We start from the raw sequence: 26223 nt of genomic DNA on the forward strand, positions 1-26223 counted from the left end.
TTTTTACGTGTTTTGTTTGGAATTATGGACTTTAGTGAAATTAGACGCAAAAATTGCCTAACTGCTAAATTATTTCACCGGTGATGAAAAAATATCAATTCGATAGATAATGTCCTGAATAACATATCAAAATGATCAAAATAGATCGGTGCATAACATATTTACAAAAATAAAAAACCAACGATTTTTTTGGGGGTTAATGACAAAAACATTCGTAGTTTCGACCAAACTCAATGGATTGAAAAAAAAAAAACCCAATTGTAGAGGTGAAAGACGGTTGATGTTGATTGGATGAAGACTTCACACATTATTTGATATGTTTTATTCATTCTCATGTGAATTGAAAATTTACACTGCCGACATGAAAATTACTCATTTGTTTTTATTGGCTCTCGAGACCTTATTTTTCGGACGAGTTCCACTAGCGCACCTGCACAGCAGTGTGATCAGTTTGATGATTGTGAAGATAATTGCGAGAATACACATTAACATGAAACCATAAACATCCAACAAGTAGAGTTTCCACCAGGATAACTCAGTCGCTGGTGATTTCAAGACTGGCCCATGTCTCGCTGCGTATTCAATCCAGTAAATGGCCGTGTCCACAGGACTCATCGGGCGATCCCAGAAGAGGGCCGACATTTTCGCAATATTTTTCCTGTAATTACATGAAATTTTGGTTCCAATAACAGCGATTCATCAGCGAATTCTTTCATTCGGATGATACAATCAATCCTATCAATTTTAATTGCACAAACCTATAAGTTGGATCCTTCAGGACAGTATTAATCGCATTAGTGAGGGAATTCTCGTTGAGGGTTTTCACGTCCAGAATCACGGCGATTCCTCGGTTTTCGTAGTTTCGCATATTCGTATGTTGATCACCAAAAAAAGGAATACCGATCATTGGAACTTTGTGAGCGATAGCTTCCTGAGTTCCCAGGAGGCCGCCGTGAGTTATGAATGCCTTGACGTTCTTATGTTCTGGAACATATATCATTTGATAGAAAAAATGTTAATTAACCCCCTCGGTTAATCAAGGCTCTCTCAATAATCCCAACTCGATCAAATAAATTTAAATGAGTTATTCCGAATATGAATGAATAAAAAATAATACAGCTCTTTGGTCTCGACAATTCCTCACACTTCTGTCTCGACTCTATGGTGTCGCCCTCTACTCGCTCCCCTCGCTCTTCTAAATCTCAATCTATAATCGAGAAGAGACGATGAGAATGACTCGTGAACTTACTCAGTACAGCTATCTGTGAAATCCACGGTAATATCATGACATTTTCCGGCAAATCTTTGAGATGAGCTTTGGGATCACCTCTCATCAGCACTCGTACTGGTGCAATCTTCTCGAAAGACTGATAGAATGCTTTTAATAAATCCTTGGGAAAGGATTCGATATTCACGGTGGAGCCGAATGTAAAATATACGCAGCCCTCGATACTCTCATCCAACCAATTTTGTACCTCCTAAAATACATTACCAAATATGATAAATTCAGTAGTGAAGTGATAAACCGGTATAAGTCGATTTTAACTATTGCCCAGTTTTCAATAAATACCTCAAAATCTATGGGAAATAGGAAAATTTTTGTCACAACCTTTTTTGTAGAGCAAATTGAGAGCTACAAAAAAGGAAATTATAACAATTTCACTATTTCCCTTAGATTCCGAGATATTTATTGAAAACTGGCCAATTGTCAAAATCGACTTATACCGGTTCACCACTTCGCTACTGAATTGAAATTCTTCATTTGAAAGAGAAATGAAATTCTCCTGTAACCCACTTACAGGCGCCAATCGCTGAGTATTATCATATATATGTAGTCCACCGACATCGATAATGTCTGGCGTCGCCGGCTTGATATCATTCGTACTGAAGTGCTCGTTAACGAGAACTAAGGATACATCATTAAATAATTCATCGATCGATGAAATTCTCCTGCCAAAATGTTTCTCTACCTGAGAAATCTGGGTCTTCAAGTAATGATCAAATTGAATACAAACACTACTAATCAGCAACGTATTCTGCAATCTCTCCCAAAATGTCATCCGTTGAGCGAACGTTGAAAAGTAACTCGGCATATACGACGGATTAAGGGGATTCCCAAAATGGCCGAATAACCAATCCTGCAATTTGGACGTTCCGAATCCCACTACAGGAGCATTCAGCTTCTGACCGAATGCGATGTAACAATGAGCAGCAAAGAACTGCAAATTATATTAGGTGTGCAAATATGTTTAAGGATACTTCCTAGAAAATTCAAATTTGATTTTCGAAAAAAGTCAACTACATTTATTCATCAAAATAATCTCCATCACTCACAATGACCTTCAGCCATCTGTTAGGTAATTCATGGATATGCGTAAAATATTGAAGCAGAAAAAAAATTTTTTCTCTCAATATTGTAAAAATCTAAATCGACTGAAAATTTGGTACTCGAAATTAAGACTCTAAAATTAAGTGTCAGAAATGAAGGGTCAAAAGGGTTATAATAAGTGATGATGAAAATTTGATACTCGAAATGAAGGGTCATGGGGTCACATGAGGGTCATATGGGTGTTGGCGAACGGAGCAAGCAGCTGTAGCTCCCCAGTTTAATATTAGGAAATACGTGAATGAAGATGAATGCATTCATGCCCATCATCTCGATGAATAATCAAAATTTTCGTACAAGTCATTTCGCTCTGCAAAAAAATCCAGAGGCATTCTTTAAAAAATCCCCTCACTTTAGAATTGAATTGGCTGTAAAATTCTGTTTTACAGACTAATTTCAGAAAAAAAATAATGACAATTACTTCAACAATGATAACGTCATAAGTCCCCTTGGGTGTCTCCATCAGCTCCTGAAGAACATGAAAACCCAGTAAATCACACACATCAGTCCCCGCGGCTTCCACAAAATTCTTGTGCTGGACAGAATTAAATTTCGAAAAATTGTCAAATGTCACATTATTCGCAATAATGGGAGACGAGCCTCGGATACTGATGTCACGATAATTCGGTATCGCGTCTTTCTGAGGAAAATGGGAGACCACGTCAACACTGTGACCCCTGCGTGTCAATTTCTTGAGCAGATGCTCGCCTCCGATAAAATGGCTCTTGCCAGCGAATGGAAAAATCGCAAGGATTTTCAATGCACTTGTGTTTTCATTATGAATAAGTAATATTAACGTGAATAGGAAAAGCAATTTTATCAATGACATTCTCCAAGGTTTATATGTCAATTAACACTGAAGTGAAGCCGAAAAATTACGCAATAACTTGTCGTTATGACTACTACCACTTGACTGTGCTACCACTTGACTTTGATTGCAACGAAATAACAAAATTAATAACTCAAGCTGAGGGAATTAGCCCCCTAACGATGCCTGCTGTGCGCCAACAAGTGTTCTCCGGAACTACCACTAATGATATTTTATACCCAATTCTTACCACTTCATTGGATTCTTAATAAATAATTCCTGAAAGATTATAAGACGGCGGTTACGATAAGAAGCATGTACGGGTGTTGCAGCGCCACGTCACAAGAGATGGCAATCAGAGGGGACTAAGATGAAGTAGTGTGAAGCTCACTCATTCTCAAGAGATACAGAGTACCACACATTGGGGTAATTCAGTAGCGAAGTGATAAAACGATTTAAGTCGCTTGTGAGCATCGGCCAGTTTTCAATGAACATCGCGGAATCTAAAGGAGATAGCACAATTCAATTACCTCTACGAAAAATTTTATTACGAAAATTTCTTTATCTCCGTTAGATTCAGAGATATTTCTAAAAATAAAGCTGAGGCCTAAATCGACTTAAGTCACTTTACCGCTTCACTCCTGAATTGATGCAGGGATTGAATAAAAGCTCACATCTTTGTAACAAGTTGTCAATGTAATATTTCATTCATTCTGATGAAAATTCGAGATTTACATAAATGACATGAAAATGATTCATCTGTGTTTCTTGGCCTTCGAGACATTTTTCGAATGAGTTCCACTAGCACACCTGCACAGCAGTGTGATCAGTTTGATGATTGTGTAGATAATTGCGAGAACACACATTAACATGAAGCCATAAACATCTAATAAGTTGAGTTTCCACCAGGATAACTCAGTCGCTGGTGATTTCAAGACTGGCCCATGTCTCGCTGCGTATTCAATCCAGTAAATGGCCGTGTCCACAGGACTCATCGGGCGATCCCAGAAGAGGGCCGATATTTTCGCAATATTTTTCCTGTAATTACATGGAATTTTGGTTCGAATAATAACGATTCATCAGCGAATTCTGTCATTCGGATGATACAATCAATTCTCTCAATTTTAATTGCACGAACCTGTAAGTTGGATCCTTCAGGACAGTATTAATCGCATTAGTGAGTGAATTCTCGTTGAGGGTTTTCAGGTCCAAAACCACTGCAATTCCCCGGTTTTCATAGTTTCGCATATTATTATGTTGATCAGCGAAAAGAGGAATACCGATCATTGGAACTTTGTGAGCAATAGCTTCCTGAGTTCCCAGGAGGCCGCCGTGAGTTATGAATGCCTTGACCTTCTTATGTTCTGGAGGATATATCATTGGTTCATGTTAATTTGCGAAATTTATATTGACCGAAATATTTACGACTTCTATGAGAAGAGACGATGAGAATGACCCGTGAACTCACTCAGCACAGCTATCTGCGGAATCCACGGTAATATTTTGACATTTTTCGGCAAATCTTTGAGATGAAATTTGGGATCACCTCTCATCAGCACTCGTACTGGTGCAATCCTCTCGAAGGACTGATAGAATGGGTTTAATAATTCCTTGGGGAAGGATTCGAGGTTCACAGTGGAGCCGAATGTAAAATATACACAGCCCTCAGTACTCTCATCCAACCAATCTTGTACCTCCTAAAATTCATTACCATTTCATTTATTTTCCTTGCCATATTGGGGACGCTATAAATCGCTGCGATGTCGGGTATGGGTATCGCCTGCACTAAGAAAAATGGCCGTCCGATGGTTTAGCGTTGGTGCTTCAATCAATTACTTTACAAATCCTCAAGTCTTTCTAAAATATGACAACATCGGAGCTTTGAGTACAACAATAAAAAACAATGCAGAAGTGAATGAGACGAAGAGGAAGTACTACTCTCAGCTACAATGTGAGGGTTTGAAAAAATTTAAACGGGTAAACCATGGGTCGTCCATGTTATGAGGGCGATCACCACGCCACCATCGGGAAATAGCGTCCCAATACAACCTATTCGAGTTTTTACATATTTGCGGTTTCATGAGTCGATTTCCTCTCCAACCGTGTCGCATTGTACTCCAGGAGCTGTACCCCGCGTACACTCTCCTGGTGACCAAGGGAAACCGTGGAATACCTTGATCGACACGGGCGTCCATCGACCGAGCTTCATGGGAGAATGTTTTCCTAACACGTCTCCGATGATTCTCGGTGTCTAGACTTCCGTTCGACGATTTCCGAAAGATTAAAAATCCCGATTGCCCAGAGCCGGACTCGAACCCGCGCCTCACGGGTCCCGCCGTCCGGCCGAGCGATTTAACCACTTCGGCCACCATCGCCGGTAAAATTCATTACCAAATACAATAAATTGAAATTGTCAATTTGAATAAGTGAAGAAATTCTTCTGTGATCCACATACAGGCGTCAATTGCTGAGGATCATCATAAATATGTAGTCCACCGACGTCGATAATGTCTGGCGTCGCGGGTTTGATATCATTCGTACTGAAGTACTCATTAACGAGAACTAAGGAGACATCATTATACAACTCATCGATCGATGAAATTCTCCTGCCAAAATACTTCTCTACCTGAGGAACCTGGGCCTTCAAGTAATGATCAAATTGAATACAAATACTATCAATAAGCAACTCGAGAAATGGCGTGCTAGGGCCTCTAAATATGACAAATGTCTCTAAAGATGATGTCTGTTTTCAACTGAAAAGCAGTGTCTAGGAGGACAATGGGGTCTAGGAGTATGTATAGAACATTGGAGTCTAGGAGTCTCCCCTGGTTCAAAGCCATCTTTAGAGGCATCAGCACGCCATTTCTCGATCCGCTCTTTCATTTGAGCCCAAAAAAACATTCATATCTTGTCTGACATCGCTGCTACAAACTCGGGCCTACAACTCGGGCCTTTAATTGAAGACCCGAGTTGTAGACCCGAGTTTGTAGCACAGATGTCAGACAAGATATGACTGTTTTTTTGGGCTCAAATGAAAGAGCGGATCGAGAAATGGCGTGCAGATGCCTTTAAAGATGGCTTTGAACCAGGGGAGACTCCTAGACTCCAATGTTCTATACATACTCCTAGACCGCATTGTCCTCCTAGACACTGCTTTTCAGTTGAAAACAGACATCATCTTTAGAGACATTTGTCATGTTTAGAGGCCCTAGCACGCCATTTCTCGAGCCGCTCTTTCATTTGAGCCCAAAAAAACATTCATATCTTGTCTGACATCGCTGCTACAAACTCGGGCCTACAACTCGGGCCTTTAATTGAAGACCCGAGTTGTAGACCCGAGTTTGTAGCACAGATGTCAGACAAGATATGACTGTTTTTTTGGGCTCAAATGAAAGAGCGGATCGAGAAATGGCGTGCAGATGCCTTTAAAGATGGCTTTGAACCAGGGGAGACTCCTAGACTCCAATGTTCTATACATACTCCTAGACCGCATTGTCCTCCTAGACACTGCTTTTCAGTTGAAAACAGACATCATCTTTAGAGACATTTGTCATGTTTAGAGGCCCTAGCACGCCATTTCTCGAGCCGCTCTTTCATTTGAGCCCAAAAAAACATTCATATCTTGTCTGACATCGCTGCTACAAACTCGGGCCTACAACTCGGGCCTTTAATTGAAGACCCGAGTTGTAGACCCGAGTTTGTAGCACAGATGTCAGACAAGATATGACTGTTTTTTTGGGCTCAAATGAAAGAGCGGATCGAGAAATGGCGTGCAGATGCCTTTAAAGATGGCTTTGAACCAGGGGAGACTCCTAGACTCCAATGTTCTATACATACTCCTAGACCGCATTGTCCTCCTAGACACTGCTTTTCAGTTGAAAACAGACATCATCTTTAGAGACATTTGTCATGTTTAGAGGCCCTAGCACGCCATTTCTCGAGCCGCTCTTTCATTTGAGCCCAAAAAAACATTCATATCTTGTCTGACATCGCTGCTACAAACTCGGGCCTACAACTCGGGCCTTTAATTGAAGACCCGAGTTGTAGACCCGAGTTTGTAGCACAGATGTCAGACAAGATATGACTGTTTTTTTGGGCTCAAATGAAAGAGCGGATCGAGAAATGGCGTGCAGATGCCTTTAAAGATGGCTTTGAACCAGGGGAGACTCCTAGACTCCAATGTTCTATACATACTCCTAGACCGCATTGTCCTCCTAGACACTGCTTTTCAGTTGAAAACAGACATCATCTTTAGAGACATTTGTCATGTTTAGAGGCCCTAGCACGCCATTTCTCGAGCCGCTCTTTCATTTGAGCCCAAAAAAACATTCATATCTTGTCTGACATCGCTGCTACAAACTCGGGCCTACAACTCGGGCCTTTAATTGAAGGCCCGAGTTGTAGGCCCGAGTTTGTAGCAGCGATGTCAGACAAGATATGAATGTTTTTTTGGGCTCAAATTAAAGAGCGGCTCGAGAAATGGTGTGCTGATACCTCTAAACATGACAAATGTCTCTAAAGATGATGTCTGTTTTCAACTGAAAAGCAGTGTCTAGGAGGACAATGGGGTCTAGGAGTATGTATAGAACATTGGAGTCCAGGAGTCTCCCCTGGTTCAATGCCATCTTTACGATTTCCGATTGACGATTTCCGAAAGATTAAAAATCCCGATTGCCCAGAGCCGGACTCGAACCCGCGCCTCACGGGTCCCGCCGTCCGGCCGAGCGATTTAACCACTTCGGCCACCATCGCCGGTAAAATTCATTACCAAATACAATAAATTGAAATTGTCAATTTGAATAAGTGAAGAAATTCTTCTGTGATCCACATACAGGCGTCAATTGCTGAGGATCATCATAAATATGTAGTCCACCGACGTCGATAATGTCTGGCGTCGCGGGTTTGATATCATTCGTACTGAAGTACTCATTAACGAGAACTAAGGAGACATCATTATACAACTCATCGATCGATGAAATTCTCCTGCCAAAATACTTCTCTACCTGAGGAACCTGGGCCTTCAAGTAATGATCAAATTGAATACAAATACTATCAATCAGCAACGTATTTTGCAATCTCTCCCAGAAGGTCATTCGTTGATTTAAACCCGAGTGCATGCTCGGCATGTATGACGGATTCAGCGGAATCGCGAAGGGGGCAAAGAGCCAATCCGCTAATTTGGTCGTTACGAACCCCACCACTGGAGCTTTCAATTTCTGCCCGAATCCAATGTAACAGTGGGAGACAAACAACTAGAAAATATCAACAAATTACAGGGACGAAGATAAATGCGCATTAGTTTGATGAAATCAGAACTGCGATAATTACTTCAACAATGATGACGTCGTAAGTCCCCTTGGGTGTCTCCATCAACTTCTGAAGAACGGGAAGATCCAGTAAATCACACACATCAGTCCCTGTAACTTTTATGAATCGCTCCAGCCCGATTGAATTGAAAGTCTTAAATTTCCCAAATGTCACGTTATTCGCGATCATTGGAAGTGATCCTCGGAGACTGATGTCACGATAATTCGGTAACGCCTTCTTCTGAGGAAAATGGGAGATGAGGTCAACAGTGTGACCCCTGCGGGACATTTCTTTGAGCAAATGTTCGACATCAATCGTATGGCTCCTGCCAGGGAATGGAAAAATTCCAAGAACTCTCAGTGCACTTGCATTTTCATTCTGAATAATCAACAGTGATGCAAATAGGGGGAGTAATTTTATTAATGACATTTTGTCGCGATGAGAGATTTGAAATTATTCAATTGCGTAATCACTGTTCAATATGACTGCTTAAACTTGAATGACACTTTGTGAATGCTGCACGGTTTGATGTGTTAAATGGGAATTCTCCACACGAGAATCTGAAATTTTGGCCAAATAACGAGCGGAGAGGATCAATCATGTTATCTCAGCGGAGTTGGCGATAAGATATTGAGTATATATATGGATATATACATGTACATGGTGTAATGTGATAGGAGAATGTCTGAACACGGTTTATGCAGATGAGGAAAGTTCGAATGAAGAATTGTACCTTCACACTTACGAGATGTCCCATGATCCTGGTTTTTAAAAAAAATGCGCAAATGAAAACGATTTGATATTTTTTATTTGTCCTCATGTGAATTGAAAATCTACATGAATGACATGAAAATTATTTATTTGTGTTTCTTGGCTCTGGAGACCCTTTTCGGCTGAGTTCTACACAGATAAAACAAGTGGATTAGCTTCAGAAACTAGTTTCTAGAATTTAGAATCTCCTGTTCTTAAGCTTCATCATTGGTGGGACCATATAAAATAACGAATTTGGGAATTGTTTTTAAGAACAAATATTTTCTAAAACCAATGCTGATTTTTCTTAATTTTAGAAAATTTTCAGATTGAACTAAAAAATTGCGGCCGAGGTGTTTAAAGGGCGTAAGTGCTCCATACATAGGGAGGGGTGCCCAAATATCAGGAGTTTCAGATGTGAGGAGGGGGGTTAATTTAAAATAAATCTCACTTTTGATCATCAATTTCAAACATTTTTTTTCTAAAGCTAATCGACTTTTTTTCTCTGTGTGCGACTGCACCTGCACAGCAGCGTGATCAGTTTGATGATTGTGTAGATAATTGTGAGAATACACATTAACATGAAACCATAAACATCTAACGAGTAGAATTTCCACCAGGATAACTCAGTTGCTGGTGATTTCAAGACGGGCCCATGTGTCGCTGCGTATTCAATCCAGTAAATGGCCGTGTCCACAGGACTCATCGGGCGATCCCAGAAGAGGGCCGACATTTTCGCAATATTTTTCCTGTAATTACATGGAATTTTGGTTCGAACAATAACGATTCATCAGCGAATTCTTTCATTCGGATGATAAAATCAATTCTATCAATTTTAATTGGACGAACCTGTAAGTTGGATCCTTCAGAACGGTATTAATCGCATTAGTGAGTGAATTCTCGTTGAGGGTTTTCACGTCCAGAACCACGGCGATTCCTCTATTTGCATAGTTTTGCATATTTGTATATTGATCACCGAAAAGAGGAATACCGATCATTGGAACTTTGTGAGCAATAGCTTCCTGAGTTCCCAGGAGGCCGCCGTGAGTTATGAATGCCTTGACGTTCTTATGTTCTGGAGCATATACCATTGGCTCATGATAATTTGTTAAATTTATATAGAACTAAATATTTAAAAATTCGATAAGCTCACAATAAGCGAAAGAAGAAAAGTCAAATCGACTTCTGATGATAAAAATTTGGTACTTGAAATTAAGACTAGAAAATTAAGTGTCATAGGGTTTAAAATAAGAGTCATGGGGGTCTAAATACGTAAAATGATAAAAAGAGACAATGAGAATGACTCGTGAACTCACTCAGCACAGCTATCTGCGGAATCCACGGTAATATCTTGACATTTTTCGGCAAATCTTTGACAAGAGCTTTGGGATCACCTTTCATCAGCACTCGTACTGGTGCGATTCTCTTGAAGGACTGATAAAATGCTTTCAATAATTCCTTGGGAAAGGATTCGATGATCACGTTCGATCCGAACGTGAAAGATACACAGCCCTCGGTACTCCCGTCCAACCAATCTTGTAACTCCTAAAATTCATTACCTAATGCAATAAATTGAAATTCTCATTCTGAGAAAGAGAAAAAATTCTCCTGCGATTCACTCACAGGCGTTAACTGCTGAGTATTATCATAAATATGCAGTCCACCAACGTCGATGATGTCTGGTGTCGCAGGCTTGATGTCATTCGAACTGAAGTGCTCATTAACGAGAACTAAGGACACATCCTTGTACAGCTCATAGAGCGATGAAATCCTCCTGCCAAAATATTTCTCCACCTGAAGACTCTCGGCCTCCAACCAATATCTGAATTGATGACGAGTGCTATCAGTAATCAATGTATTCTGCAATCGCTCCCAGAAGGTCATGTGTTGCGTGAACGTTGAGAAAAAGCTCGGTATGTATGACGGATTCAGAGGATTCGCGAAAGGGTCGAACAACCAGTCCTGCAATCTGGATGTTACGACCCCGACCACTGGAGCATTCAACTTCTGACCGAATCCGATGTAACAGTGAGCAGCGAATAACTACAGAAAGAAGAATGTTACGTTTATTGTTAGCGATCTGTTTCACCATGGTTGACTTAGGATTATTTCCATCTTAAACTTGCATATCTTATATATTGTTACGGAATCGAATGGTTTAATTTATCCTCTTCCCCTCTTTTGTAAAATTGATTAATTGCACGCCATTTTGAGACTCGCTCTTTCATTTGAGCCGAAAAAAACATTCACATGTAGTCTGACATCTCTGCTACAAACTATGATTTTCTACCCTGGTTTTTGTCATCTTTAAAGTTCTTAAAACTTCTGCACGCTATTTCTCGACCCGCTCTTTCATTTGGGGCCTTCAACTGAAAGCCGGAGTTGTAGACCCGAGTTTGTAGCAGCGATGTCAGACAAGATATGAATGTTTTTTTGCTCAAATGAAAGAGCGTGTCGAGAAATGGCGTGCTGATGCCTCTAAAGATGGTTTTGAACCAGGGGAGACTCCTAGACCCCATTGTCCTCCTAGACAATGTTGTCACAACTCTCCTTTTCAATTGAAAACAGACTGATGTCATCTTTAGAGACATTTCTCATGTTTAGAGGCCCTAGCAAATGCCAAATAAATATAAGTAGCTTCGTTACAAAAAAATGTTCTCAATAATCGTGATAATTACATGAACGATTATAACGTCGTAAGTTCCCTTGGGCTTCTCCATCAGCTCTTGAAGAACAGGAAGACCCAGTAGTTCACACACACTGATCCCTGCTAATTCAACAAACTCCCTCGGCTGCATGATACTGTATTCTGTGATCATGTCGTACGTAACATTATTCGCGAATATTGGCAGTGATCCTCGGAGGCTGATGTCACGATAATTAGGTATGGGCTCTTTCTGGGGAAAATGGGAGACGACGTCGACACTGTGACCCCTGCGCGTCATTTCCTTGAGCAGGTGCTCGGCTCCGATGGAATGACTCTTGCCGGCGAAAGGGTATATCGCGAGGACTCTCAATGCACTAACGGTTTCATTGTGAATAATTAATATCGACGCGATCAGGGAGAGCAATCTTATGAATGACATTTCCCAAGTGTTTTTACTTCAGGCAAAAAGGAAAAATTTTAATGTGGAGATTATGTAAAGACTTTTCTGGGTGGATGTTCCAACTCGAGTAAACACTTGCGGGCTCATATCTGTTTGGATTGGAAATTATCAAGAGATATTACGTTATCTCTGTCTTGCCAAATCTGTGCAATGTCAGTGGTTCCGTAACTTTTGATCCGCGGACAAAATTTATGCCACAAAATAACCGACGACAATTTATCCATTGACAATGTTTCCACCGACAATTTCCCCCAAATTCATTATTCCCGAGGTATACGAAATAACCACTGACAAATTTGCCGGAGGTTTCATTCGCCTTTCATCCTCTTCTGAAACAATATCAAGTGCAAAAAAAAGTAACTGATAATTCAGAGATAACATTTAATTCGCAATTTTCAATTCGATGACTCACATTTTACATACAATTACAATTAATTATGATTGATAAATTTACATTATAACCATTCTCTGACATTGAATCAACATAAAATTACAAATAATGCGGAATTAAAACCAAATTAAATGCAAAGTTCATAATACTGAATTATTTAAATTTGTCGGTAAATTACCTTCACGTCTACAAATTTTTCATATTTTAATGTGAGGTTATGTTCCCCACGTGTGACGATCGAATTCACAAAATACTCCAGTCCAATTTTTTAATTTTTTCAATTTGAAGACTTGATTTATGTTTAATGTTGTGAATAACAAATTATGGTTCGGTACTTGATATATTTGGCGTACATAGGCAGCCGCTACAGGTACTTATGATCACTTTTTATTGGTGAAAAGTTAGAAGACAGAGTCGATGGAAATTGTTTGATATTTTGAAGGTATTTTTGGTGAGGATTTTTTTTAATTGTTTAGGGGTGCAGCTAAACAAATTGGATGCGAGAGGCTTATGGACATTGACACCATCCAAGGGGCTTTGGAAACGTGTTTGTATACGACTGTCATGCCTAGGAGTATTATAAAACCAGTGATATATACATCAAGCAGGTGAATAATCATTTTTTTCAAAGGAAAATGATAATTTCTGAAAGAAAAAATAAAATTAACGGTTTTAGGCTTTAATAACTCGCGATTCGCAGATTGAAATTTTGCAATTTTTTTATTTTGAAGACAGTTTTTCAGATTTTAAAATGAGCCTCGACTTATAAAAATTGCATGATTTGATCGAAAGATATTGAGAATTTAAGAAAAATTGTTTTACTTTATTCTTCTTCTACATCAAATTCCTTTTTCCCACCTTGTTAATTCTTGAAATATCTCGATAACGAGTAGTTTTACGAGAAAAAGTCCCACAAAATTTTTTGTGGGAAATTTAATTGTCTACAAAAAATATATTATGAAATTTTCTCCTAAACCCACTGGTCCCCGAGATAATTCCCAAAATGTGTGATGAAAAAATCTGACGATGGAGGATTGCCCCAAAAACATTGAATCATCGAAGATGTTTTTAGAACTGACGCTGGGGTTCACGCCCTCTGTACCACTGTTCACGTGGACCTCGAGCATCCAGAAGGCATCATCTACGACACAGACCCAATAATCCGACGATCTAATTTGTATTTCGCGAAGTGTGGCCACGAGATTCGATTGGCGAAGATTTTACCTGTTACTGATGATTTTCACGCGAGGAAGTCAGCCAAGTCTAGGGAATATTTTTATCGTTTTGGGGTTGCCAAGAAGAATACGGAGCATAGGATACCAATTGCTGAATTGGGGAGGTCCTGGCATGTTCGGTGAGACAATTTCTTTCAATTCTTTTTCTGGAATTAATAATCGAATGCAGTACTGTTCTATTCATTCTAAATTTACAGTTTTATATTAACAAATTTTAAATATATAATTATTCGTATAAAATTAGATTATTAATATTAAATTATTTGAAAAAATTGAATCAACATATTTTAAATCTTCAATAATGTAAGGGTCAAATCCTTGTAATATTACAGAAATTTAATATTGATGAGGATCCCTGGAGATAATCCCTTTTTAATATTGTCAAAATCTAATATTATTGCCCATCCCTGATGACAACTGGGACTTGCATAACCGTTTGTAAATTGAATTTTTAGTGGTATTTTGACATGTCAACGAGTGACAGTTGATATTGAAGAGCACGTGGATATTTATTAAATCATGTTTATCAAATTAAAATTGGGGGATGAGAAAAATTACATGAAAACGATTGAGGTGTTTGAAGAAAAAAAAAATTCGAAATTGGTAATAATATCAACTTCTAGGGGGGAGGATATCGACATAGATGCCTTGAGACGAGCAATTCCCCTATTTCTGGGTAAAAAAAACTTCGAGACATTCGCAGCGAAGAACCGCACGAACCGCGAGATAAACTACGTCAGGTCGCTATCATCCCTGAGCCTCGAGGAGGTCCCCTCCCTCATGCCCCTCGATCCCCTGTCTGAGGGATTCACTTTCTGGCAGATAAACGTGGCAGCCAGAGCGTTTCTCTACAACCAAGTTCGGAGGATCGTCGGCTCCCTCATTGGAATAGCCTCTGGGACCCTCACGGAACGAGAGGTAAAGTTCATGCTGCAGGTGCCCAACAATCAGAACTGGCTGTCTTCGATTCAGATAGCACCCCCTCAGGGACTCTATCTCAAATCCGTTAATTATGACGAGGAGGAGATGCAGAATAAGTACCTTATTCATCATGAAGGGACTCCAGAGGAGCCCAAGAAGAAGATGCTGTCTGCAATAATGTGAATGGTGATTTTTTTATAGGGGAATCGAGAACGTTTTGTCCTCGTCCTTTTGAGAATTTAGGAGAATTTATTTCTAGTTTTTTCTTAAAGTCGAAGGAGAATCGAGTGAAATGATAAATATTTTGTTCGAGATTGCAGGAGTGCTATCACATCGTCATGGTTATTCTATTTAAAAATTCTTTTCTTGTATTTAAGGATTGAATAGCCGAAACGACAGACAAATGAAAATTTCGTTGAATCGTTCATATAAATTTCTCCAACATCGAAACATAATTAATCATAGATTAATATTAGTAATGTCGATGAAAATAATATCAGCATAAAAAACCTCAAGAAGTAAAAGTTGTTCGAACGAATAAAATGGATTTCTCAAGTCAGATAAAAAATCGTAAGAAGTCCCTCAAGCCAACAAAAACGATTCTAACAAATTATTTAGGTGAAAAATTCCAAATGCAAGGAGAGACTGCGGAGAAGCTAGGTGAAGGGTTTTCCTTCGTTGTCGATGACAAACCAGACCTCCAGGTCGTTAAAGTCGCCCCTGGGGTGTTCCTGAGCTCCCAAGACCCAGTATTTTCCCTGGAAATCCTAAAAGAAAACGATATCAAGAGCATTCTGAGTCTCGGCATCGAGCCAGACGTCAAATTCCCCTCGATTTCCTATTCTTTCGTCGAGATACTAGACATCCCCGAGTTCAGAATAGCGGACGCCCTCGTTGAGTGTCTCAAAGTGATCAGGAATCATCGAGATGAGAATATTCTTGTGCACTGCAACGCAGGGGTCTCTAGGTCCCCCACAGTTGTGATTGCTTACCTCATGAGGGAGGTGAACTTGAGCTTTCAGGAGGCGTTTGATAAAGTTAAAAGAGCGAGACCCTGTGTGAGACCCAATGAGGGTTTTGTCAAGCAGTTGAAAGAACTTGAGACCAAAAAAGGAATGAGGACATTGTGAAAACAGTCATGAGATATATAATATGTATTATGAAATAGACAATTGCCGATTTTTGTAGTAGAATAATAAATAATCAATTTTTTTGAAGGAATGTTTTTTTTTGTGAAATATTTTTGCTACTTTTCCCCCTTTTTTGTTCTTGATAGATTCATAATTTAATTTTGAAAAAAAAAAATCTACTGAAATGCGGAGAAAACTTTGCGACATGAATTCTCAGCCAAAAGGGGATGGAAAAATCTGAAAAATCCCCTTGTGGCCATTGCCCCTGATTTGACATTTGTTTCTTTCAATGAAATATTGAAATCATAATTCACTAAAAATCATCTGAAAATTATGGAAAAAAAGGGGCAAATAAAATGAATGGAACAATCGTTCATAATCGTTTAACAACAGTTCATTGATTTATTTACTCATATTGGCATTACCCTAATATTACAGTATTTCTCATTAATCAATTAATTCCATACGATAATTGCCAGCTCACAATGATTCCACCATTACATCATAATATGTATATTATGTATAATAATTACAATTCTATCCGAAATTACTTAAAAAATTGATAAAATTTCATCTCCCGGTGTCATGCACATTTGATATCAGCAAATAATTTCATTAATCATCTGTATCAATCAAACAATTGATTAATCGATCACTTAATTTACCCAGTGATGGTGGAACGTAGGTCGTTTCATTAGGCTTATAAAAATTGGCTGAAAATCTAGAAAATGCCTTAACATCGTTAACACCATCGTCTCGATGGAAAATTTAATTTATCAATTTTCATCCCTTCGAGGGAAATTCTATCGTTACACAATCATTTTCACATACACACGTACACAATCTCTCATGATTAATAAAACTTATATTATTCATTATATTCATTAATTTCTCATTCATAATATTCGGCATATATTGGCTACTTGAAGAGCTTTATACGTTGTTTTTTTTTTATTACTTTTCGCATTTTCTATCGCTATTAGTCTCTATTCGTTACTTAGTACACGTGAATATTCATTTATATAATCAATTATATAATATATCCATATACATAATTACTAATATTCACATTCCTCCAACAATTGAAAAAATGAGCTGTCCCCGAAGAAAATAGACAAGGCACTTTTTAACAGAATAAGTAGATCATTATTTTTATTCATTTTTTGTCATTCTCTTTCACTTATTTTTTCTCTTTTTTAGTCATAATATTTTATCAACTAGTTGGCCTCATGTAGACGTATGCGATTTAATCAGTACTATTAGTTGTTTTTGATGCATCTTGTGGCTGTTTTTTTCATGTGATTGAATAAAAAAAAATGTTCTTCTGGTGCACATGAATAGAATAGTCACAACGGGACGAAAATCTCACGTTTTTTTTTTATCAATAAATACAAAAGGCCCTCGATAACCAAGAGAATAAATCACTCTACGAGAATGAGAACGAAAAATGCAATTTTATGTACAAAAAAAGAATTCGTTGTTCGAGGAAAAGTAAATTTCAACATAGAGGAAATGTACAATTGCACGAGGGATGTCATTTCGACGTCGAAGCCACAGTCTTAAGTACGATATATCTGTAGAGAAAACCCATTCCTCGATAATAATCTCAAGTCAGTGTAAAAAAAATACTTGAGTTGTAAAATGGATTTCGACTACAGATACATGAACACGAGAGAAAACTCATTGAGAATTATCAAATTTCAATTGGAGAGTAAATAAACGAGATTGTTTGGCATTTCTATAGCAAAAATCATTCGATGTCCAATTTGAGTGGCCAGGGTCATTAATTCAGATGTGCAGCAGCGTTCAGCAATGGATGGGGGAGGGTATATCATGATTTTAAAAAAAAATGGAAGAATTCCCATTTTTTTCTTTGCTTTTGTTGAAAAAATCGAGGAAAGAATGCCAATTTCTCACTCGATTTTTTCGCTTCGTTAGAGGAAAGTTTTTACCTTTTTTTTCAGAGGCTTAACGTTTGCCCCAGGGGCCCTCGGGTGCGGAGACTGGGACTTGGTTGGAGTCGTGACCGACGAAGGTCGGGAAGTCAGCTACACTCGCTGTGTCCGGGGCACTCTTCGGGGGGGCGTTCTGCTCCCAGGGTGCACCCTTGACTACGAAACCAGAGTCTGACTCGCTGCCACGCGGACGCTCGGACTCGCGTTTGTTGGTGCGTGTGAGGGATTGGCGGATTTGCCATTCCTCAATGTCTTGAAGCTGTTGGTGGAAAAAATTTGATTGCATATTTTAATGATGCCGCAAGGGTCATGAGGCTCTTTTTGGAGATTTTGCGCAGATTTTCCTTTTAAGGGACCTCAGGAGTAGAAAAAAAACTACTGAAACGCCCTAAAAACTTTGTCTCGTGGATGCTCAACAGAAGGAGGATGAAAAAATCGAAAAAATCGATGTTAAAAATATGTTGAGGTTCGATGATTTTCAGGATGAGTTTGTCTGGACAATGGAAAAGCCGATAATTAGACCTGAAAGTTAATTTATGCACAGACAAAATTAGGTGCACTTCGTATATCACAGTAACTCACGGTGATTGTCTAACAAAATAAAACTGTCTTTGGTGAATACTTGCCAACACGGTGTTGACTTGCTGTTGAATTTCCATTGATAAAAAACTCAGTAAACAAAAGAAGAATTCTGATTTTCGATAACTCGACTAATTGATTAATTAAGGGTGAATTCAACATAAGCTGATTTACACGATAATTTGCTAGATAATTATTCACACTGATTTATGTTTGATAAATGTTTAAAAATAATTTTCTGAAATTCGGAAGGCGGATTGAGACCTCTCGGGTGAAATTGGTACTCCGCGAGGGTTTTTGAATACCCCAGGCAACAAGTTGAAAAGGTCCGGAATTCTTCTCGAAATCGAACAGGATTTCAAACAATGAATTTGAAAAAATTGTTCATTTTCAAATAGTTCATAAATACTTGTAAGAAATGTTTGAAAATACGAGGTGGGGGGCCGCCATCTTTAAACCGCCTTGCGGTAGAGGGAGGGGGTACTGCAAGATGGTGGCGTCTACACCAGTCAACCACCTCGTATTTTTTAACATTTCGGAAAATTATTTACCCTCTTCAGATCGCATGCTACTCGCTTCATCAAGTTCTAAGAAATGAACAAATTTTTCAAGCTAACCTCCAGATTTTTTCATCCACTTTTGTCTGAGAATGCATGACGCAAAGTTTTCCTCGCATTCCAGTCATTTTTTTACACCCAAGCATCAAGTTGGTAATTTAAAGGTTGTGGGTTCAAATCTCCGCATGGATATACCCCTTGGTTTGATATTTGTTTCTTCCAATGAAATATTGAAATGATGATAAAAAAATGAATTGAAGAAAAAAGAATGAATGCATACAATGCACCTGCCCTCAAAGATAACCAAGAAATACTCACATATTCATGTTCAAGATTGAGCAAATGCTCCTTTGCCTCGACGACATTCTCCTCGGGCCCGATGATGGTCACAAGATCCAGATCCTCATCATTCCTCCTCGGGAATTTGATCTCCACCTTGTACTCATCCATGATCCTCTTGATATTCTTCCCCCGTGCCCCAATGAGCCTCGAGTGCACAGCAGAGTCGATACGAATCTCCTCCTTATTAAGTTCATTCAAAGCATTAACGATCTTCATGATCTCGTCCTTGGCCTCGTGCGCATTCTTCTCAAACCCAGTGATCGTGATGATGTGCTCGTCAGGATCTCCCTTCCTGGGGAAGTTCACCTGCACATCATGATCGGTTCTGATTCTCTTGATGACAGCGCCCCCACGGCCGATGATCTTCGGATGGTACTCCGGATCGATCTCAATCTTGACTTCATACGACTTGAGCACCCTCTCCTGCTTCTTCGCTTCGAGATCATTGACCCTCTCCAAGATGGCCTCCTTAGCTTCCTGGACGTTTGCAGGTGCGCCGATGATCTTGATGAAGTCCAACTTTTCCTCGGCAGGCGAAAGGATGATATGCACATCGTACCTGGACATCAAGACCCTGACGTCTCTGCCGGACTTTCCGATGATCAACCTGTGAAGATCGAACGGCACGGGGACTTCAACGGTGATGGGAACGAGATCTAGCAGTGCCTTCTTGGCGTTCTCAACATTCTCCGGCTGTCCTGTAATCCTAATAATATCGCAGGGTGGCGTCTCCTTGACTTCCCCGTTCTCGCCCCCCTCCCCGTTAACCTGATGCTCCTCGTGTTCCTCCTTGTGAAGAGGTTCCCTCTCCGGGAACTTGATCTGCACATCGAACTCGGAGGTGATCGTCTGGACCTTGCAGCCCTTGGCCCCCATGACAGTCCTGTGATGCACCTGAGGAATGATGCACTCAATAGTGATCATGGACTCCAACTCCTGCACGATCTCCCGCATCCTTTGCTTAGCGGCTTCAATGCACTCCTTGGCGCCCTTGAGGATGACCCGATCGGAGTCGACCCCCGCCCTCGGGAATGATATCTGCACACCCCCACAGTCCTCGGCGATTCTGTACAACACCCCTCCCCTCCGCGCGACGAAGTGCCGATGATGTTTGGGATCGATCTGCATCTCGTCCTCAACGATGTTGTCGATCTCCCTGATGGTGGCCTCCAGCTCCTCCTTGGCCTTCTCCACCGCGTCCTTCTTCCCGATGATCGTTATGCTCTCCTTGTCCTCGTCCTTTTCAGTCGGGAATATGACCCTCGCCCCCGTGGACTCGCGTATTCGCTTGATGTTCGCCCCCTGGCGGCCGATGATGAACTTGTGGTAGACCGGATTCGCCCTCACGACGTCTGAGAAACTCGACAGCTGCTTCTCGTGAATCTGCTCGAGGAGCTGTTGCTTCGCCTTCTCAACGTCGTCCTTGGGACCTCTGATCGTTACTTTGTCACTCTTGCTCTCCGCCGGGGGGAACTTGATGGTCACACCCCCACAGTCCTCCATGATGGAGTGGATAAGCTTGCCACCGGTGCCTATCAGGGAGTTGTAGTACTTCGGGGATATGGTCACCTCCTCCTCCACGACGTTCGACAACTCGTTTTGGATCTTCTGGATGAGGTCGCGGGCGATCTCAACGTTCTCCTTCTTACCGGTTATCGTGATGACGTCGTTGTCGTCCACCTCCGAGGGGAAGTCTATCTTCGTCTGGGTTTCCTCGCGGATCCTTCGCAGGTTGGCGCCCCCCTTACCGATCACGAATTTGTGGAGCTGCTTGAAGATCGGCACCTCCACAACGTAGGAGTTCTCGTCGAGTTCCTTGACAAGCTTCATGAGGTACTTGTGGCATCTGTCGACGTCCAACTTGGGCCCTCGTATTTTCACAATGTCGCCCTTCTCCTCGGGCCCTGGAATCGTTATCTGAACGTAATTGAACTTGTCTCGGATCTCCTTGATGTTGAAGCCCTTGTTGCCGATTATGCTGGCGTAATGGCGGTGATCAATGATCACGTCCTTCTCCTTTTCGTTCTCCAGTTTCTTCACCATCTCCGTCAGCTGGGTCTCGGCCTCCCGCACACCCGACTCCTTTCCCTCGATCCTGATCATGTTCTGGCCGTCGGCCTCGAAGATATTGATGACCACATCGGTCTCCTCCTTCAGACGATTGACATTGGCACCGCTCTTTCCTATTATGTGCTTGAAGTATCTGGGGTCAACTTTGAGTTCAACGAAAGTCAGCTTGTTTATGAGATCCTGTACATGGGACTCGACATGCTCCCGCGCCTTCTCCACGTCCTCAGGGGGCCCCTCGATCTTTATCTTGTCGACATTGGTGGTGAAGCTGATGTTGACTTTCGGAAGATCCTGCGTGATTTTGTTGATGTTGGCCCCTTTGCGACCGATTATGTACTTGTGAATCCAGGATGGGGCCTCGATGGTCACAGTGCGCACCGAGTTAGCTTTCTCGTAGACCTTGTCAAGGGCCTGGCCGAGCTTCTCCTGGGGGCCCCTGAGGGTTATTGTTCCCGTTGGCGAGTCCGCCGGTGGCATCTCCACGGAAACCCCAGTCAATTGCAGAATCTCGGCTATTGTACTGTTCCTGGGCCCTATCACGAACTTGTGCTGGGACTTGGGGACTTCAACCGACACCGAGCTGCAGCGTTTCTCCATGTCTTTGTAGATCTCCTCGATCATTCTTTTAGCATTGTTAACGCCATCCTTCTCGCCGGCTATTGTGATTTCGTCGTTCTGAACGGATGGGGGTGGAATGTTTATCCGGGCGCCTGTTTCGGAGATCATCGAGGTGAGATTCTCATCGTGTGCACCGCGGATGAATGGATGGTAGATCTTCGGAACTATCACACGCTCGAAGGCCTTGCGCGACTGCTCGTCCGAGATGACGCGCATCTCGTGCTCTGCCTTCTCGATTCCCTCCTTTGTTCCTGTGATCATTATTATGTCGCTTTGAACGTCCACCGAGGGTACGTTTATCTTGGTGGCTGTCGTCTTCTCGAGATCGTTCAGACGCTGTCGCTGTTTCCCCAGGATCCAGCGGTGGTGCTCCTTCGGAATGGTTATCTGCTTGTTCGTCTGCGTCTGGAAGGTCGCCAGGATTCTTCTTCTCGCGTCCATCACCTCGTTCTGCTTGCCCGTCAGAACGAATGTCAGGACTTGATTCTTCGAGGATGACATCTCAATGTGCGTGTGGGTCTCCTTCATTATCGCTTGACATGTCCGCATCGACTCACCCTCGCCGAATTTATTGCTGTGATCGAATTTACGCTCCTCCATGGGCACGTGAAAGACTTGCGTCACGTGGGACGAACCCACTCGCATGCGGTCGTTCATTTTTGGCAGGGGGGTGGGGGTTATTGAGTTACTCCCGGAACCCGGGAGCTCGGGGAAGGTCTCGTCGTAGGTGGGGGGCTCGTACGCCGTTCCCTCCTCCATTGCTGATTGCTGCTGCTGCATCCTTTAGGTTGAGAGTGTCCTGGATCGTGCCGAGTCTTTACAGTAGCACTGAAAGTTTTTTTCATCTACTTTCAATTCGGAGACGGGGGGCGCGGGCAATTAGATGGATAAATTCTATAGATTTCCGCAGATGATATTCGGATATTTCTATGCGAATTGTTTCTATACATTCCACGAAATTATGAGTTTTCAATGACGAAATTCCTTGAAGTTTCAGTGGTTATGAAATTCGATAAAAATTTCCAAAAAGTGTACCACAAGTGAATGAGATGAAAATGATAGCTTAATTGGAAGGGTAACAGAAAATTCGTTCATCATTTTCTGAGATACAATGATTTGAGCCCCATTTGACACAAGCTTCCGGAATTTTACAATTATTTCATTATTTAAACTTTGCAGGTCTGCATTTGAATGTCGATATTGAACCGTTAAAAAACATTTTAAAAATCTAAACAAAATTAGAAAGTTTACTTCTGGAGGGAGATTGATGAAATAATTAAAAAACTGTAATTTTTGAAAATTGAGAGAATTCTCTATAAATCATTTCAATTATCTTTGTTCTTGTTTCGATCATCATGATTGTTTATCATTTATAAACAATAAATTTATTCATATTCAGAATTTTATTAGGAATCGCTTGAATGTGTGAAAAAATAAGGTTTCCGAAAGTTTAAACAATTTCAATTATTTATTTATAAACAACGGATATTTGAAGAAGTAATAATTCTGTGCATTCCTCATCGGAAGATTTACTTTTGGTGAATCTGGGGATGTCCACGTGTTTTTAAGTCACGAACAAATTTATTTGCATTTGAAAAAAATTGTGAATATGATTGTTTGCCTCTTACATCCTTACAATCTTCTAAATTGGCTTTTAAAAACGTAAAACATTTTTTGTAATCTAATGTATTGTCTTATGGCTCCCAAGGGTTTTTGTCTTAGTCTTTTTCCAATAAAGATGAAGATAAAGATAAATTGAATCTTCAGTTTCTGCTTGATGTATTTAACCACCTTTTATGTGTTATTATTATCAGCTTCTGGGGATGTGACTTTGATTTCCAAGCGGATATATAGAGGAGGGTGGGGTAAAACGGAGACTTTAGACTTTTTTAAAATTATTCATAACTCAGAAACAAATTGATCAATTGAGCTCAGTTTAGGCTCGTCACAAAGGGAAAGAGTTGTTCTTTGTATTGAAAAAAAATTATTAAGTTTTATCAACATTTCAACCCCTCATTAACATTTAAAAAAAAGTCAAGTGTCCGTTTTACCCCAACCTCCCCTATATTTTTTAATTTTCTCGGGATTAATTTTTTTCGACATCTATTGTTATTTATCGAGTCAGAGTGAAAGAGTAATTAACAGGATGTTGCTTAGGGCTCGATGTGTTTTGAAGGCGATAAGGGGTGCATGGAAAATATTGACTCAGTTGTCATAATTGCTTTGGAACGCATTTCGAATTTATAATTCATGTTTAGGGACAGGAAAATTAAATCTGTTTTTTCAGACGTTGTTTTTCTTTTTAGTGAGGCACGTGAATTGATCTAGACGTGACGATGAAGAAAGGCAGTTTGAGTTTGTTTTCTAATTGTAATTTAATATAAAGTGAGAAAAGCAATGAGCCTGAATTTTCGACGAGAGCTAAACACAAATTTCGAAATGAAACAGCAAAAACTGGAGGCGAAATAAAAACGATAAATGTTCATCTGTCATTTCACTTTTAGGTTTTTTCAGGATATCTCAAAATCTAAGGGCCATAGCGAAATTTTTATAAAGACCTTTTTCGTAGCTCTCATTCCGCTCTGTAAAAAGTGTTTCCACAAAAATTTCGCCATCTCCCTTCAATACCGAGATACTCCCCAAAACCCCAACTGAAAAAATTAAAATCGACCCGCCTCGCCCCCGGAAAAAAACAGCGAAACCCCTGAAGAATAAAGAAATCTCGTCACACCCAAATCTCCAAAACTCCACTCCAAAGTCCACGAGATAGAGTATAAACCCGAAAAAAAACTGGATTCAACCCAAATGCCACTATCTTCCCCCAGTGATAACTCCTCGCGAACGGGAAAAATTAAAGTGACTGAAAATTCCTAAAATTCGTGAATATGAATTCGGATTTTTAGTGCTATCCCTCGAGCCTGAATCGGGGAAGTGGAAAATAAAATGCGTGAAAATGCAGTGATTGGAGGGCCACGGATGTAACGACCATATGGAATGGTGGAGAATTTTTCCCTTCCTTCACATCTCTCGGGGCTTTGACACGTCACGAGAACGGTAACCTCTTCCCATCGACACGACCTTCTTGTCTACGTAATCGGGGACGTGGTATGACCGATAATTAACGAGAAAAAAATTCTCCCCCGGGTGGAAATTGTCGCACTGACACGGGGATTACTGACGGCTAATTGTTTTAATGAAAAAAAAATTGTACTTACTCTACCGTATTTGAGAAGTCCGGTCGAATAATGACTTATTACGTCGCCAGCTTACTGTTGAATCCTGGAATTAAAATGTTTTCGGGTTTTTAGACTCTCGCAGGAGTGATTTGCACGGGTTACGGGGCTTTTCGGGATCGTTAATTGAATTAGGATTTTTTTGCGGAGACGGGAGTCGGGGGAGATGGGGGAGAAAGACGACTTTCCTTACCGGTAACGCAAAGTGAAATGAGACGAGGAGCACAGTGAGACGAGCGCCACTGCTGCAGTGGAGAGAAGTTTTTTTTTCGTCGGGTTTTTCGGGGGTTTTGAGATTTTTTTCGGGGCGGAATAGGGAATTCTGACGCGTGGGACTGCGGCTAGGGGGGTCTAGGGAATTATGGGGATTTTTTTGTTTTTTTTTAGGTGTGGGGGAGGGGGAGTGAGAGTGAAGTGGGAAAAATGGGAGGAATGGAGTTGAATTTACAATCGATTTTGGTGAATCTCTCGGAATTGAGTAGAGATGAGAGAAATTTTATTTGGACCTTTTTTGTAGACCTGGTTTTTTTCTGCAGAAAATGTTCTGAGCATTTTTTTTGTATCTCCTCTGGGCTCGGAGGTATTTTGCATTGAGGTGAAGCTTATGATTTTCCGTGCTAGATATTGTATTTTCAGCGAAAGGTATGCTGGGAAATTAGTTTGTGGGATAGGGTATCTAGGGGATTACAAGAGAAAATTCGGGGTCATTGTTTTTTATTATCGGGGTGAAGTTGGGAAATAGGGGGCGTCAATAAAAATTTTATTAGACCTTTTTTGTAGCTCTCATTTTTTTCTGAAAAAAATGTTCTGATAATTTTTTTTGTCTCCTCTGGG

The 26223-nt window shown here is 40.6% G+C and overlaps 5 protein-coding genes across 5 annotated transcripts; 2 read left to right on the plus strand and 3 right to left on the minus strand.

Moving 5' to 3' along the window:
• Nucleotides 1-299: 299 nt before the first annotated feature.
• On the minus strand, nucleotides 300-3434 carry LOC107044578 (UDP-glucuronosyltransferase 1-9). Its single transcript, XM_015266510.1, has 5 exons — nucleotides 2808-3434; nucleotides 1800-2219; nucleotides 1250-1478; nucleotides 759-984; nucleotides 300-658 (listed from the first exon to the last, which is right to left on the minus strand). Exons 1-5 carry the CDS (start codon nucleotides 3213-3215, stop codon nucleotides 373-375), a joined length of 1569 nt encoding a protein of 522 aa, XP_015121996.1. The 5' UTR covers nucleotides 3216-3434; the 3' UTR covers nucleotides 300-372.
• Nucleotides 3435-3949: 515 nt separating this feature from the next.
• LOC107044539 lies at nucleotides 3950-12396 on the minus strand. Its single transcript, XM_015266455.1, has 10 exons — nucleotides 11930-12396; nucleotides 10875-11294; nucleotides 10568-10796; nucleotides 10101-10326; nucleotides 9748-10000; nucleotides 8523-8942; nucleotides 8027-8446; nucleotides 4663-4891; nucleotides 4333-4558; nucleotides 3950-4232 (listed from the first exon to the last, which is right to left on the minus strand). Exons 1-10 carry the CDS (start codon nucleotides 12335-12337, stop codon nucleotides 3950-3952), a joined length of 3114 nt encoding a protein of 1037 aa, XP_015121941.1. The 5' UTR covers nucleotides 12338-12396.
• Nucleotides 12397-12974: 578 nt separating this feature from the next.
• Nucleotides 12975-15099, plus strand: LOC107044557 (tRNA pseudouridine synthase-like 1). Its single transcript, XM_015266481.1, has 4 exons — nucleotides 12975-13119; nucleotides 13226-13357; nucleotides 13822-14103; nucleotides 14608-15099. Exons 1-4 carry the CDS (start codon nucleotides 13073-13075, stop codon nucleotides 15086-15088), a joined length of 942 nt encoding a protein of 313 aa, XP_015121967.1. The 5' UTR covers nucleotides 12975-13072; the 3' UTR covers nucleotides 15089-15099.
• Nucleotides 15100-15422: 323 nt separating this feature from the next.
• LOC107044558 (dual specificity protein phosphatase 19) lies at nucleotides 15423-16119 on the plus strand. The gene has a single exon (XM_015266482.2). The coding sequence runs from the start codon at nucleotides 15448-15450 to the stop codon at nucleotides 16033-16035; it is 588 nt and encodes a 195-aa protein (XP_015121968.1). The 5' UTR covers nucleotides 15423-15447; the 3' UTR covers nucleotides 16036-16119.
• A 292-nt stretch (nucleotides 16120-16411) lies between these two features.
• Nucleotides 16412-25632, minus strand: LOC107044614 (vigilin). Its single transcript, XM_015266559.2, has 4 exons — nucleotides 25583-25632; nucleotides 25372-25435; nucleotides 19445-22984; nucleotides 16412-18249 (listed from the first exon to the last, which is right to left on the minus strand). Exons 3-4 carry the CDS (start codon nucleotides 22934-22936, stop codon nucleotides 18004-18006), a joined length of 3738 nt encoding a protein of 1245 aa, XP_015122045.1. The 5' UTR covers nucleotides 22937-22984; nucleotides 25372-25435; nucleotides 25583-25632; the 3' UTR covers nucleotides 16412-18003.
• Nucleotides 25633-26223: the final 591 nt, after the last annotated feature.

The sequence above is a fragment of the Diachasma alloeum genome, unplaced genomic scaffold (genome assembly GCF_001412515.2).
Source record: "Diachasma alloeum isolate Michigan unplaced genomic scaffold, Dall2.0 Dall_scaffold_00760, whole genome shotgun sequence".
NCBI classification, from domain to species: Eukaryota; Metazoa; Arthropoda; class Insecta; order Hymenoptera; family Braconidae; genus Diachasma; species Diachasma alloeum.